General features: G+C 42.2%; 1 protein-coding gene across 1 annotated transcript in view; it reads right to left on the minus strand.

Annotated features, from left to right (window-relative positions):
• The window catches only part of LOC131289090 (sodium/calcium exchanger 1), a 128,469-nt gene that overhangs the window by 65,420 nt on the left and 47,675 nt on the right, over positions 1-15,374 (minus strand). The window contains exons 2-3 of the mRNA XM_058318290.1: positions 8,820-8,911; positions 1,326-1,474 (exon numbers count right to left, since the gene is read on the minus strand). Coding sequence (XP_058174273.1) covers positions 1,326-1,474; positions 8,820-8,911 — 241 coding nt within the window. The remainder of the gene's footprint in view (positions 1-1,325; positions 1,475-8,819; positions 8,912-15,374) is intronic.

The raw sequence follows: 15,374 nt of genomic DNA on the forward strand, positions 1-15,374 counted from the left end.
TTTACCGACGGGAAATTGGTAACGGATTGCGAAAATCTAGCTAGTAATCAGACAAACGGTTGCATGGGCGTTATATTTTTCTAGTTATTAAACCTTTTATTTATCAATTTGTCTTATCCCTCTTTGTGTTTTAATTTGAAATGAAACTAATTTGTTTAGTGTAATTCTAAAGCATAATAAATAATTGATTAATATGAAAACATTGTGTAACTAGAAGTCAATGTAGACTTAAACCGGTTTTTGTATATTATATCCCTTGCATAATATTTAGTGGGGAAAAGAAGTCTCATCATATTTGGTGTAAAATTCGACTGCATCAGGTTCACAACGATTAAAAGTAGATATCACTATGTCAACCCAAGTCATTCTCAATTCGCCACTTCGGTTGTATTTGGTTTGAGGTGATTGGAAAACACCCTCTAAATTAGGTCATCTGCAATGTCATTCGGCAGCACGCCCAGCACCAACCAAATGAAAACACAGCGGAATAGACAAACCAGACGACGCGGAGGTGTCTTTTCGCCTGGCACATCCAGCCATACGGAGATGAGAATCATCTCCAGCTAGTTCATAAATTTCTGCGACGCCTGCAGTTTCGCTCGGTAGAGCGTTGTGCACAAGTTATGCCGCGTGGCAAACGAAAGTGATGTTTCTGCTGATGGTGCCCTCCGCTTGGCTCATTCATTCCCAGTCGTCAGGCAAATAACAATTTTTAAGTCAGTGCCACCAAATGCTCGGTCGTTAGGCGAATCGAGCGGTTACTGCACTTTATGTTTTGCTTTGAAATTGCCACGGTATGATAGACTCTGTCGCGTGCTGATGAGATTTTGATGACGCTTTTTTACAACTGCTTTTCATAATAGTTCAGTGTGAAAGCTTGTTTGTGTTTTGGTGCAATTTGAGCGTGAGTTCATTTGCAGACACTGGTAGGAAGACAAGTGACAATTAAGCAATATTAAAATCCAAATTAGACTGTATTTGTCTTGGTAAGTTCTCTTCCGTTCAATGAAATTGGTCCGAAGGAATGCACATTTTAATGAACTGAATGAATGTATTCTAATTTCATTAGAAGAATTCATTATTTTCAAATGAGTTTTTAACTCATCTAATTCAACGTAGTATGCCAAAGAAGCGAATCACAAAACATTCTTTTCTTGTGAAACCTCGGAAACGTAACCAACTCTAAAGGAATGCTTTACAAATCGTGTCTCTAATTGAAAAATTTCTAATAAAAATATACTCCATCTCCCAGTACTAAAACGCCACTAGATTAATAAAATTACTAAAACTAATATCAAATTGTTTTACCGAAGCCGTGAACTTACCTTAAATTCTTTACTTTCTTTTATCCTAAGTTGTGCCCTAACTACATCGCCTGCCTTTGGCCGTCCGAGCAGCGCCATTTTGTCCTCTTCCGTCAGGTCTTCGGGTGCTTTGCCTTCCGCCGCCTCAATGATACCTGTCACGTCGTCATCTGGGAGTGCAAATCGTTGCACGGGAGCGCGACAGCAATTGATGTTGAGTCCGCCGCGTTTGTTGAGGGTATGCAGACAAAACACCATACGTTCAAAATCAGCCCAAGGAGAATAGATATCGAAACATTAATTAGTTTGCTGTATTGAAACCATTGGTAAGGTGTAAGAAGAGAAGATAATTTTAATCTAAAACAAAACCAATGACACCAATTGTGAACTCAAAATAGATCGAATGAAAAAAAAAGAAATAAAAAAGCATGATTGGACGATACAAAACGAGGCCTATGGTAGTAAAATGTATTGGAAACTGAATGAAATGAAAAAATAAAACTTTAAAGAAAATGTTTTAAATCGAAAATTTAACAAAGTGAATTTAAAGAAGAACGTAAAAAAGGTATTTAAACAAAAAACACAAAATTTGCATGGCTGATGAGAAAAAATAAAAGATAAATAAAAATAAAACGAAAACCCAAAGTGGAAAACGGTTTGAAACAGAAACAATAGCTTGAGCATAAATTTCGCAGTTATTGGTATGCTGGTAGAGGTGATAAGAAGAACGGGAGCATTTGCATTTTCTTGCTTTGGCTGCTGGATGTCAACGGACGAGTGTACTTTTTTTTATTCTCGTTCAAAAGAGCAAACCGTATGGTGAAAAAGAGCGAACGAGGACGGTGATTTGCAAACATGAAACAAGATTGCTGTGGGATTGTTTTTTGTTCGGTTCTTTGCACCCAAGTGCGGGATGTGACAGGGTGCGGTTTGTTGCGTCGAAAGGGAGGGCGGCGCGATGGTGATTGTGTTTTGCGGTGTGCTGGTTGCTTGCATATCCTGGAACAAGTTTCACTTGTCACCGTGCAAACGGGGGCGCAGAAGGGGTGCAAACGACGCAAACAGCGGTTCAATACAACAACGGGACAAATGTGAGGCACGAAAGGGGACGGGAGAACTGAGAGCCCGAAAGTGGCGAAGGTGGCGATGAACGCAACCCACGGCTCCGTGGCACTCGCTGGGCGGTTTGCTCTTTTGGACGGAGGGTGTTGTGGACAGGGAAGGTGTGGGTTTTGCTGGTGTGTCGGTGGGTGTACAACAACAACCTAGCAAAGACACGGTGGGGGCTGTTCGGGAGAAAACCAAAAACCCAGTGTAAAGAGCAGACGCAGGGCACAAGAAACGGAGCAATTTGGAGGCAGGACAGAAACAGTGTCGTGACAGGATGCAGGATTTCGGTCGAGGTCGGTTGTGGCATTATAGGTGGTGGGGATCGGTCAGTGAGCGGTGGAGGATATTTTTTTGTTTTCGTGGTGACGCTAAACAATTTGTTGCGGTTAGGGGAATGAACGGTTGGCGGGAGGATGGTTAACCGAGTGAAAAGCTTCACAAAATCCACAACACAAACTAAGCAAACCAAGCGTTAAACTAAGCGAACGAAACGAAAAAAAAAGTCGGAAAGCTTTGCGAAACTAAACCAACCAAATGAGATGCTGAGCAAGATTTGAGGCAAACTAACTAACGACTCTGTGAGCGGTATGAAAGCGGTGAACGAAAATATGGAAAGATGTGAGATTTTTTTCATCGAAACAGAAAGTATCATGACAAAAACGAAAAAATAAACAACAGTGTAATGCAGCAGAAAGAAAGAAAAGAAAGTATCATAGAAACCATAATCTGACGAATACCAACGTGGTGTGAGAAGTGTGTAAAAAATGTTGAAAACATAGAATGTTCCTTTCATGAGCAGCATAACACAGGAAAATGCAAAATAGCATATAACTGGGAAATGAGCAACCACGGCGGTATCAGGCAAAGCTGCATTAAGCAAAAGCGTTGAATGTGTTGGGATCCAGTATTGGCACTTTGAATTGATTAACCTTGTTTTGAATGCATAGTAATGGAAAAGTTTTGCGGAGAGCTAGGCAACACAAATGGTAACTGGTTGTTCAGTGATGTTGCATGTTGCAAATTAAATTGTTTGTCTTAAAAAGATATTGTATAGCATGTTTTACTGCAAAGAGCTTGATTTTATTAATTTTATGTTTTGTGATTCATTATAATAAAAAAAAAACAATTTGAGTAGAAAATTCTAAAGAAAATGAGCACGTCAGTACCAATAAGCATTACATAAAGCACCATGCGTCTCCACCAGAGTTCGCACCATGCGCCTCCGTCAGAGTTCGCACCATGCGCCTCCACCAGAGCTCGCACCATGCGGCTCCATAAGATCTTTTGGCGAAGACATTTAATTGTTTCGTGCTTAATGATAGAAAATTAATAATACTAAGAAATAATATTAATTCCATTGGTGAATTTGTGATTAAGAGACTCACATATGTGTCTTTTACTAGAGCCTGGAATAAAAATCATCTTAGAAATAATGTTTACTCGTGAACAATTTAATTTACATAAATTCAAAAAATGGTAGTACAAAAAAAATGAGAGACAATAAATAAAATATATACATGGAACTAATATTTACAGGCTTAGGGCACGCTGACCCTAATTGTAAAGTAAAGCAAATGAAATCAGTTAGCGTGTTGTAGATGGGTTAAAGCAGCTGCGAATTTAAAATTCTTTTCACTTTAAGTGCGGCTGAGGCAAGTGATTGCGCTTAAAAAAACGTGACTCTTTAAAACGCTTGCAAGTACAACACCTTAAGCGAAATCAGTAAAACTTGTGCATCGGGATAGAATAAAGCTCAAATCGGAGTGAACACAAAGCGAAACGAAAGAAAAGTATTACTTACAAAAAAATGCGATCCATCAATATTGCGCACAGTGACATATGTTGCGTACGCATGTTTGTTCGTTTCAAAGGTTGATTTGGACAGATTTTGGCAAAATATTTGAGGTTCAGAGGTTTGGTTTTTGTTGTTCCGTAACATCAACAGCACAGGCGCGATTTGTTTTGGTACCAAAATCATCCGAATAGTTTGTCAAAGTATTATTATTTTTTCAGTGGATGCATTGCACACAACATCCACCCATCGATGGTCGTTTATTGCGTGTTTAGTTTCAATCAATTCCAATTGATGAGTCGAAGAAATCGCACATCGACAGTTCGTTGTTGAGTAGATGGTGCCAGATTCGGAGGTACATGTGCGGTTGCAAATTGCAGGATCGGTTTGGGCAATTTTTACAAGTTCGATTTCTCAATTTTATATGTGTGTGTGTGAGTGTGCAGGATTCATCGTACCAGTGTCGCACAATCGCGTAAGCAACAGCATAAAAGAATAAATTAAACGAGAAATAATTGTAAACATTGCCAGTTACATGTAGCATCAATGTAAGCAAGTGAAATACAAAGATAAATAGATAGTAAAGTCAGATACGTTGAATGTAGTGTAAGGAAAAATGTTAGTTGTTTAAAGAATCGAAATGTCATAGCGCTCGTTGAGAGTGTGAGAAGATGTATTTCAACAAGCGGTAGCAGAACGGTGAGCAATAGAAGTAAAACAAGTTATAGTTAGTAGTGTTGAAAGTGGAAATATTGATCCAAACAGCGTGTAAGTACAATGATAAAACAGGATCGTTAGTGGCATAACATTTGTAGTCGTGGAGGTGAAGTATGTAGAAAGGGAAAGAAAAAAAGAGAAAAAGAGAGAAAAACAATATAGTACGAAATAAAACAAACTGCAAGACAAAGAAATAACATAAATTGATTAAACTATGGTTATCTAAGTTTAAGTACACAACGTAAGAATGCAGCTCTACCAGGACTACTGTTACCTAGAAGGAAGTATGTTTGGCTGGCTGGTTGAATATAAATTATCTACGGAAATAGCTTAACTCTACCAACGGCTACGCAACCCTAAAACTACTGATGAGGGGAACTGACAGCGCGAGAGCGAGAGCAGTTAGGAGAATGGTGATGATACGAGAAAGAAATCGACTCAGATATGACTTCAGTGAAGAGCAATTCGAAGCTAAGTAAATTTAAGGAGATTAAAACTTTTTGACAACATTGTATGACGCCAATGCGAAAATAAAATTTTTACAAAGATTTAAATAAAACGATCAAACTCGAGAGGAAGAAACAAAAAAAAAATGAACAAAACAAAAGATAACTAACAAACCCTGAACGACGTTGACGATCCACTAGAAGATGATATCACGGAGCAAGGATGTTTGCTACCAGGCTTCCTTGCGGGGATAAGTTTTATGCTCAGAAGTGCTACACAATTAAATGAATGTGTAGCAAGCGGATGTTGACTTTGGCCGCGCAAGCAAGAAACTCTTCGCTGCTCGGAAAATAAATGAGTCAACGAGTACGTGGGCTACCGGAAGAGCACCAACGTCCTGTTACCGGTTGGGGAAACACCACAGGACGAGAAAAGAAATACAAAAACGACAAACTCGAGCAGCATGGTGGAGCACTTTAACCCACCCGTGCCGTATTTGAGGTTCACTTACATTAATTGCAGCGTAAATTGTGTACCGCTTCAACTGTGAAGCCCGTTAACGACGGTAATTACCCAGCAGAGGACTTGTTTTAGGCTTACTTTCTGAGAGAATATTGAAAATGTACGCTTTGTAGGCGAAAATGGTCATACCATCATTTTGTCTAGCAGCCGAACAGGAGTTGAAGATGACTTCCTAACAAAATTTCGCGATAAAAAGCAATAAACAATGCTGACCCATCAGTACGTCAGTCCTACTTGACGCCATTATGTCTAGCGGAAATCAACCAGGGTTCCCTTAAAGTAAGTGAATGATCGAGCGTAAGAAAACACACACAAATTCACATTGGAAATGGTTTGTTTTACGGTAACAATTTATCTCCCCCTAACTATCACGCGAATCAATGAACGCAAATAAACACATTATTGTGCTGCGCCCCTGCCCATCCCGAAGCGCCGGGAAACGGGAAGCCATATCGAACGCGTGATACATTGCTAGTATTATTTCCGATCGCACGTTCGGGCTGGTACGATCACGATCTTCGCATCCTTTTCACTCCCGCACCCAAAACCCACGCTCGCGGCGAAGTTTGTTTAGTTTGAATAAAAATTTTATGAAGTGATTATTTTCACAAACTTCCCAGCCAAACGAGGGTGTCGATCGGATCGTGGGTTTAATGGTTGCTCCAATTTCGAGCTCCGGCAACCAACAGCCTGCCCCTGGGGCTGGGGTAGGTGGGCCCGTGAGGGTGGGTCGGTTACTGATTTGATAGTGGAAGAGAGTTATGCCGTGTTTATCTTTTCGATTGGCGGCAAAAAGAGTAATGGTGTTTCCGTTGGGTGGTCTCCTCGATGCGGTGATCGGACAGAGGAAAAGTTTAATTTTGAAAAACGACCCCAAAATTGGTTTGGGAAAGAATATCTTGCCGGCCATTGATTGTGATGTGCTTCGTGGAGCCCAATTTATTATAAATAAAATAAAAACTCATACTACTGATGGTATGTCAAATCCAATATTGGTTTTAGAATCGTATACAAAATGTCACTATACAGGAACTAAATCGGGAAATGGAATTTGATTCCATCCATCCGTCGCCTGAGATGGAATTATTTGAAAAACATCAAAACATGTTTGCTCTTTGGATGACATTCGTTTCCAATACAATCGCTGATGAACATCTTGCGTGACGTGTAGGGGCACAAAACGAAACATCCACCGGGATTTATTTATTTTTGTTTTGTGGTAGAATAAGTGATCGTTTTGTCCCGGCCGGGCTGTGGTGCAAGGAAATGGAGGGAGAAGGAAATAACACTATTTCGCTTGTTGCGCAAACATACACCGTACATTCTTCTCACCACTAAAAGAACAATTCTACGTCGACGTATGAAAGACGAAGTTGAAGAGGAAAGAAAAAGCTTCGAAAGAACTATCTTTCTATGTCCACGACATCAAGCTCCACCGAATTGCGGGATTGATGGTGCACCGGGTGTGGGAATTGTGCTTTTCGATCTATTGTTCAATCCAATCAAGGGCGCTTCTGCTGGCAGACATCGAGGCTACACCGTGTCGGTTTAATGAAGATATCTGTCGTTGTGCACGGAGCACGAGAAGAACAGTGCCCGAACCACAGTTGAGGTGTAGTGTGGCGTGCGGAGGATGGGTTTATCTCTAAGACTAGCTCGTCAAAGATAGGTATAGAGTACCTCAGACCAGGGAGTCCGGCAGGTAAAGGAGGACCCGATTAGGGAGGATGGCAAGGGAGGAGCAAAAAAAAATTAACATTCTGCACACGTTGTCCCTGCTCCACGGATGACGGAGCTGTGGGGAGGATGGTCATACAAGGGTAGGCAATAGCTTTTGTGTTACGCTAACGAACGCATGGATGCCTCAGAGCACCTGCCGGACGGACGATGTACGGCACGGCAGGTACACGCGACAGGACGCCGATCTGTTTTACATGACGATCTAAGCGCGTGGGCCTGGCAAAACATCCTACCATCGCCCGTTCCGCTTCGTTACCATTGCAGCCGGTGCCCCAGTTGGGTAATGTATTCATGGCCATGCCGGTTGCCCCGCCGTGAGATGACGGGGCGTGAGATATATGCGATGTCAAATACTTCAGCCCTGCAACGCGAGCATGGAGGACGCAAGTGGTTGATATCTTGAACGAGATCACGCTCGCCCGCCGAGTCAGCAAGTCGTCCGGAATCGTCAGCGGGGCAGAAGCAAAGCTGCAGCAACTTCTCCATTTCTCTACCCCTTCCGAGCCTTCGAGCAACCGAGTGAAAGGGGCATATCCGAAATGGAAATCTTCTTCGAAAGGGCGGTCGTTCATACTGTGCTTGCCTACGACTACGATGAAATGCTAGGAGGATTCGATGTCCGATGGGATTTACCGCGCACATCAGGGATCAACAACGTAATCGAGCCTTTGGCCTCGGTACAACCGCTCAGTTCCAGGATGTTGTTCGAGTGAAATCTGACCGAAGCTAAAATTACGAGCATCTACAGGGAGAAATCAACGCTAGCTCCTGATCCAAATCTGCACCAACTGAGTGCGGTCATACGAATACGAGCCTACTCGGAAAAACTAAAACAACAACCAAAACAACTACAGACAAGATTAAAAAATCATCAAACATTGCACGAGAAAGATGCGTTGAATACAAGAGAAAGTAAAGAAAGAGAAACAGAGAACAACAGTTACCGATGGCGGTTAAACAACGAGTAAAAAAGAGAGAAAGGAGGTACAGAGAAAAACGGAAACAAGAAAGAACAACCGAGCGACAGAAAAGTACGAAACAAGTTTTTTGAGGCGACATCGTGTTAGTTCGAAGGGACGATAGAAAGGACGGAAAGCGTCGAGACCGAGAGAAGTGTACACGCAGAGCAAAAGGTAGAAACGAGACCCGACGGGTTAAGGCTTCGACGTGAGTTACGAGCCATTTACCTCCGATTTGTTGCGGTTCGCCAAGGTTGAAGTAGAACAGCACATCCTTTTCGTAGCTTCCCTCTTCAATGATGCCGAGTTGCACTATTTTTCTGTGAATGAAAGAAAAAGCAGGGGAAAATAGATGTCAATATTTATTCAATTGAATCTGAATTCGTTGAATTTTTACATCGATTTGTGATTGAAATGTGTATACGTCATCTACAGTTTTCCTTGTGAAAAACAACGGACACATTTTCTTTCTTTCATTTTGTATGAACCTACCATCGCTTACAAGTACCTTCACAAGAATTTGATCAAATTCACTATTGCTCGCTGGAATTATGTATTTTCATTAATTTAATGGAGACGCCTAGTGTTTTATGTTTACCGATGTTTTACTAAGGGAAAACTATTTCTCTTTTTTTACTGAATTCATCTGCTTGATTGAAAATATGTGAGGAAAAATAAAGTAGGAATAATCTGTCATGACTTTCTAAGATAATTTACCAGCTTGCTTACGTTGGCTTTGAAGAAAGGTTTCAAGATATAAACATCAGAACTAGCGAAGTTGTAATAATTACAATTGATAAACCCTATATCAGACACATTGAACGAATTATAAAATTATTTGAAACTATTGTTGCTTTTCCATTCTACGCAAAAGTTATATATATTTGTAATTATTAAACTAACTATGATAAATACTTGTGCTACCTTGACTTAATGTAAATAATGTTTAGTTTAGTTTCCATTGGTCGTTATTTAACAAAATCGGTTTTTTTTTAAAAGTAAAGATCTAGTGATGCGGAATCCCCAGAGCGATCAAATTTGTATACCGGAAGCCAATCATAAAAATAGGGCAAATTTTAAGGCATTTCTTTTTTTCCCGACGCGGAACCGCCATCAGCAAAAGAAAAGCCTCTTTTGAAAGATGAAACCCACAACGCAACTTTTACGCCACCAAATAAATTATGAAATTTATCTTCGCTGCGAACGAATTATGCGGTCTCGGAGTGAAGCGATAGCAGGAAGTCGGGAAAGTTGGCGATAACAACATGGGACGGTGAAAAAAAAAATGTAACAAATCCCTGGTCACACTGTTGTGAAAACAACAAACTCTCCCACCAGGCTCACCGGTACATTTCACCGGTCGGTATATTGCTACCAAAAGGTACACTGCAAAGGAGGGAGAAGTAAAGAAGAGAAATTTTACACTAACGAGATTGAAAGAAGCAGTGAGACAATTTGATCGGTAGAGGTGAAGATGAAGTGAAATAAAATGCTTGGTTTTGAATTAGCGTAAGGTTGATGGAAGAAAAACTTGTGACGACAGTACGAAGTGGTTGGCAGCGAAGTTTATTTCCGTTTTCCATTTGCACAGTACCGAAGAGTATTTAATCGTCCTGTTTTTTCCCGTGAATACGAAAAATTTCCAATGTGATGAATTCACCTTAGGGCATCGACCGTGAGCACCCATCCAAAACCACCTTCCAAGCCAGACGGCCGAATGCGTGGGGGGTTTTGGCATGTTGTAGTGAATTAGAAAAGTTTGTCTTTCCGCTGAGGGGGCGCGAAAATGAAAACAAAAAACAAAGTGCGGGCACGAATTGGGTGATTAAAGCTCATCGGAGGGACAGCTCAGGCATGGTCCAATGCTCGCGAAAAACCCAGACACCGCCACCGCAAATGGACAGTCGATTAACGCAACGTTTGAGCCAGTGTTTGCAGCAAGTTGCACTGTAAACAAGCGGCACCCACCAGCGCGCACCCCGGTTTGGCGGGGGAAGCGGACGTGATGTGTCTTCGTGCTGTCAAAAAACCACTGCACTCCGGGCAGATGGCGCTGACGTCGAAGGCAAATGGTGGCTGCTCGCTCCCACTGGTGCGGCTAATCGCGGCGTAGGATGACGTGTGACAGATAAACACGGACAGGATGGTCGGCAACAGTGGTGTTGACCCGGCGCTCGGATCGTTACCTTCGCCGGAACTGGCATTGCATATTTAAACAGATCCATCCATCGGTGTGGTCCGTAAACACCGCACTAGTGGCATTAACGTTCGGGATAGCGCTTCCGCTCCGGTTCGCAACCGTGATGGATGATGATGCTGATGGTGACGGTGGTTGCCCGGTGCCGGTGATGAAGCAAAGCGCAGACATCATCCGGCCGAAAACCACCGAAACCGGCGGTCGTGGTTAGACAGCGCCATTCGTTGGGAAAGTGTTCAACACTAGGGAGCAAGGTTTGTTAAATTTGAAGCTCGCTTTTTGTAACCTATGGTTTGATGGAATTCAATCCAAGGTTTGTCTTATATCTTCTACTAATTCTAAGTATAATATCTTCTGTTGATTGGATATCAGGAGTATCAATGTACCAATTAATATATTGTTTGATACGATGCAAGCTCGCTTAAATATGATGAATAAAAAAATGTATTGAATAACTGAGAAGGTAACAGAAAACTTACTCGAAACTTATTGGTTTTCGAAAAGTTGGAAATGGGTCCTTCAGATATGTCCCGCACGATCTCCGCTCTAAAATAAAGTAAGTAGCGGTTCGATGATAAGCATTTTTCGGTGCTAATTGGTGATTTACGATGTAAAGCTCTGCTTATGGATAACAAAATGTTGTACTTTGATTTTAGGAATACAGCAGGAGCTAAAAATATTGTATTTCATATTCAAACATTTCAATTTATTTAACATGAGACGTTCAGAGTAAAACCACTCCCAAAATGTTTTTCGCATGCTCATCACAATATTTCACAAAATACTTGACCTGATTGATATTCCTTGTTAGTGTATGATAATTGAGAGGCCTACTGAACCCTGAAAAATAATCCTTAGATCACACACTTGCTACAATGGAAACGATCATGTGTTTTTCTAAAGCATAAACTGCAATGTTTCTTTACCGACCAATCAACCGAAAGCATTCCTCACTTATAAATTGTCTCATAAATCATAGATCCAACCTGAATGCCACAGAAACCCTCCCGCAATGAAAATGAAATAATTTCACAAAATATAAAGCGAACGAAGCTTCGAATCCGATGTGCCGTAAAACAATGGGAACCGTTCCCTTCGAGCACCCTCTGCCCGACCAGAGTCTTCTGGTGCACCACCGTCCCTGGGTCCCAGCGATATTAAACTGGATGGTGAATTGAATGCGCTGGCTCGCGGTACATTGTATCGCCATCCAATGAAGCGGAACCATTCGCGCGAGGTAGTTTGGCAGGAAATGTTTGTCGGAAAATTCCGTCATTACATTCCCCGCCCGGCGGATTCATTGCGCGGATGCACACGTTCGAAGCGATCCATCCCGGGCCGGCAAAACGATGTGCGCTACAAAATAAGCTCCTTCGGGTGGGAGGATAAGTTCAAAATAAAGTCATAAAAAGTTGTTTTATGACACTTGATCTTCTCGCTGGTGGTATTATCGACATCGGAATCGAGGATTCGCCGTTGGGAGGGTGAGGGGTTGGGGTTTTTGTTGTATTTTCCTGTGCCGAATGATGGTTGATCATGAGTGTAAAGATTCGCGACCGGAAACGAAAGAGCATCGTTGGAGGGTTCGAGGTGACCAATAAAAGCGACATAAAATGCATTAACGAGAGTCGAGCGGGAAACGGGTGTGCATGGATAGTGTTTGAAATGTATCTCTTTATATGATCATCTGGGTTCACCTTCCGGTTTGATATGACGATGCTGTAAATTACAGATTATACTCCTGTGTCGTCTGCAAAAGCTTTCGAGGAGCAGGCAGATTGGTGGAGGTTATAAAGTATGATGAACAAGTGTGAGTGAGCTAGCAGAGCAGAAGAAACACCCTGTTCAATGCTTGATGATTGAAACTAAAGGGAAAGTAAAAATGGAATATTGAATAAAAATACTCTGCTAAATGCGTACATTAGGCCAACATAAAAGGACTAAAATATTTCCACACGGCAGCTTTCTGAGCACGAGTTAAGCTTTATGCAATATTCACGTAACTGCAATTAGCGAGCACTTTTCTAAACTACCAACCTTCGTCCAAATGTCAAGTCGTTCTAAAACGTTCAGCAAGGGTAGGAATGGGTTTTCATGTTTCATTTTCAAAACGTACGACGGAGATACTTCGGACACATTCCACAGTCAGGTGTGTGGCCCAGGGATAATGTTCTTACTTGCAGCACCACAACCCTAATGTCCTTTGGTCATTAAAGAGCCCGGTTGTAGCGAGTCACGTCGGTATCATTTAGTTGCCCAATGCAGCTCCATCCGTTCGCCGGTCGGAAGAACATTCTGGGCCCGATTTGTTTTTTCCCTTGTAACCGCTTAAACGAAACCACTCGTTACGGATGCTCGTTTATCATTTCTAATCACTTTCGAAATTTACTTCCAGCACCAAAGATAAACCGAACACCGACGATGGCGCTGGCAGTGGTACGCCATTTCCACGCCCAAATGCGAACGTCTCCATATCTTCACGAGCTAAACTGCTAAGCCGTTAAAGAACGCAAATTAAGTTCATTTCACTGCCCGGCAATGGGGCAACTCGCTCGAGCCGTCAGCCACCGTCCGGGAATGTCGCACGCAAAGTGCCGACGTGGCAAGCATTCCCGACGACAGTCGCCGTCGGAGAGAGAACCGTGGCCAATAAATTTATAATGTTGATCGCTCGCGGAGATTTGCGGGTTTTTGCGAAAACGGTCGCCCCGGGCCGATGGCTCGAGGTGTTTGCTTTTTTATTGTGATGCCTTTACGGTCCTCCCCAGGATGGGTGGGCAATATCGGTACTTCATTACACGCATTACTGGCTAGTCGCCGGGAGAGGTTTGCCTGTTCCGCTAAACGGCCCGTTGCACTCTGGCGGGTGGCGAAAGTTGGCCAAACCAACTTTTATCCCGGTTTGCCCCGAAGACATAATGGTTGGTTGATGGGAAAACTTCACAGAATCTCTGACAGATTAATGTACTTGGTTTGCGTCGCAAGTGCCAACTCTTCGTTTGATGTTGACATGAGTAAGGTGGATCTTTGATGAATGGGATTGTCAGCATTCGTTACAAAATATTTAAATTTCAATTGAAAATAATACTTTTTAAACATTTTTCTTAGTTTTGCAGATCATTAGTACAATTTTAACTCGCTTTGCAATAAACTGTGACGTTATGCTATACCTGCAAAGTATCACCAAACCCTAGTTTAAAATTTATGACATCTATCCCACACGGCAAACAACCGTATCTGTGTAAACTAAATAAGTTATTCTCATCTGAGGATCTTCGAGTGCGACTTACCCGCAACCCAAGCACTTGGTGAGACGCTTATCCGACTCGAGCAATTCTTCTCACTATAGAGAATGTGAATGTGTTTGTGTTTGAACCGTTCACACGCCCGCCGTTGCCCACCCGCGCGTCGTGGATACCCATCGTTGAGCAATCGACGAATCTCGCTGAACTAAACTTTTTACAATGAAATGCAGCAATTTGTTGATCGCAGCAAACTACACAATGGTTATGGGGTGCTAATGATTGAATTCTTGGTATGGACTGGGAAAACATGCACATTTACAAAAAATTATTGTTTGGTTGTTATAAATTAGACTGGTGAAACTAACATTAAAATCATAATTGGCGCAATTACCATGTAAAAAACTTATTACGCACAGTTGTATAAATATTGAGGCATCTTGGTGTCGAGATGCTTGCATTCATATTTCTGCAATAGACAGGTCAATCAAGGCACCCGCCGTGGCCTATATGGTTGACCGGTCTTCTGCAGCTGTCACGTAAGTACCCCATAACCTCGGTAGTTCGAAACCACGACATAACTTGTTCAATAAATTTTCACATACTCCATGACACAGACAGAGAAACATCACGAAAGCACAACACATCATAAACACGACGCAAATTTGGGACGATAGAGATGGACACCAAAAATACGTAAGTCCAAAATCATATGGTTATGAACGAACCAACATTGCAGCCAAAATAAACCCACATGATAGTGGCAAAAACCCGATTGGTCTGGGTTCAGATCCGTTCTGATGCGAGTCCGAACCTAGGTGCGCGTATGTGCCCACCTCCACACGTTTCGACAGCTTGGACGGCCATTTTTTTTCAACCGGTATATCGACTTTAGTCGGCAGACGGTTAGTTGCTGCTTTCCGTTAAACCAACAGACTCACCGCCATAGTGAGAATCTTTCTATCCGACTCCGGCTGTGTCTGTTAGCAAGACGGATAGCTTGACGGACAGCGAAAAAACAGGTGCTTGGGATCCGTCTTGCTAACAGACACAGCCGGAGTCGGATAGAAAGATTCTCACTATGGCGGTGAGTCTGTTGGTTTAACGGAAAGCAGCAACTAACCGTCTGCCGACTAAAGTCGATATACCGGTTGAAAAAAAATGGCCGTCCAAGCTGTCGAAACGTGTGGAGGTGGGCACATACGCGCACCTAGGTTCGGACTCGCATCAGAACGGATCTGAACCCAGACCAATCGGGTTTTTGCCACTATCATGTGGGTTTATTTTGGCTGCAATGTTGGTTCGTTCATAACCATATGATTTTGGACTTACGTATTTTTGGTG

The sequence above is a fragment of the Anopheles ziemanni genome, chromosome 3, assembly GCF_943734765.1.
Source record: "Anopheles ziemanni chromosome 3, idAnoZiCoDA_A2_x.2, whole genome shotgun sequence".
In the NCBI taxonomy this organism is placed as follows: domain Eukaryota; kingdom Metazoa; phylum Arthropoda; class Insecta; order Diptera; family Culicidae; genus Anopheles; species Anopheles ziemanni.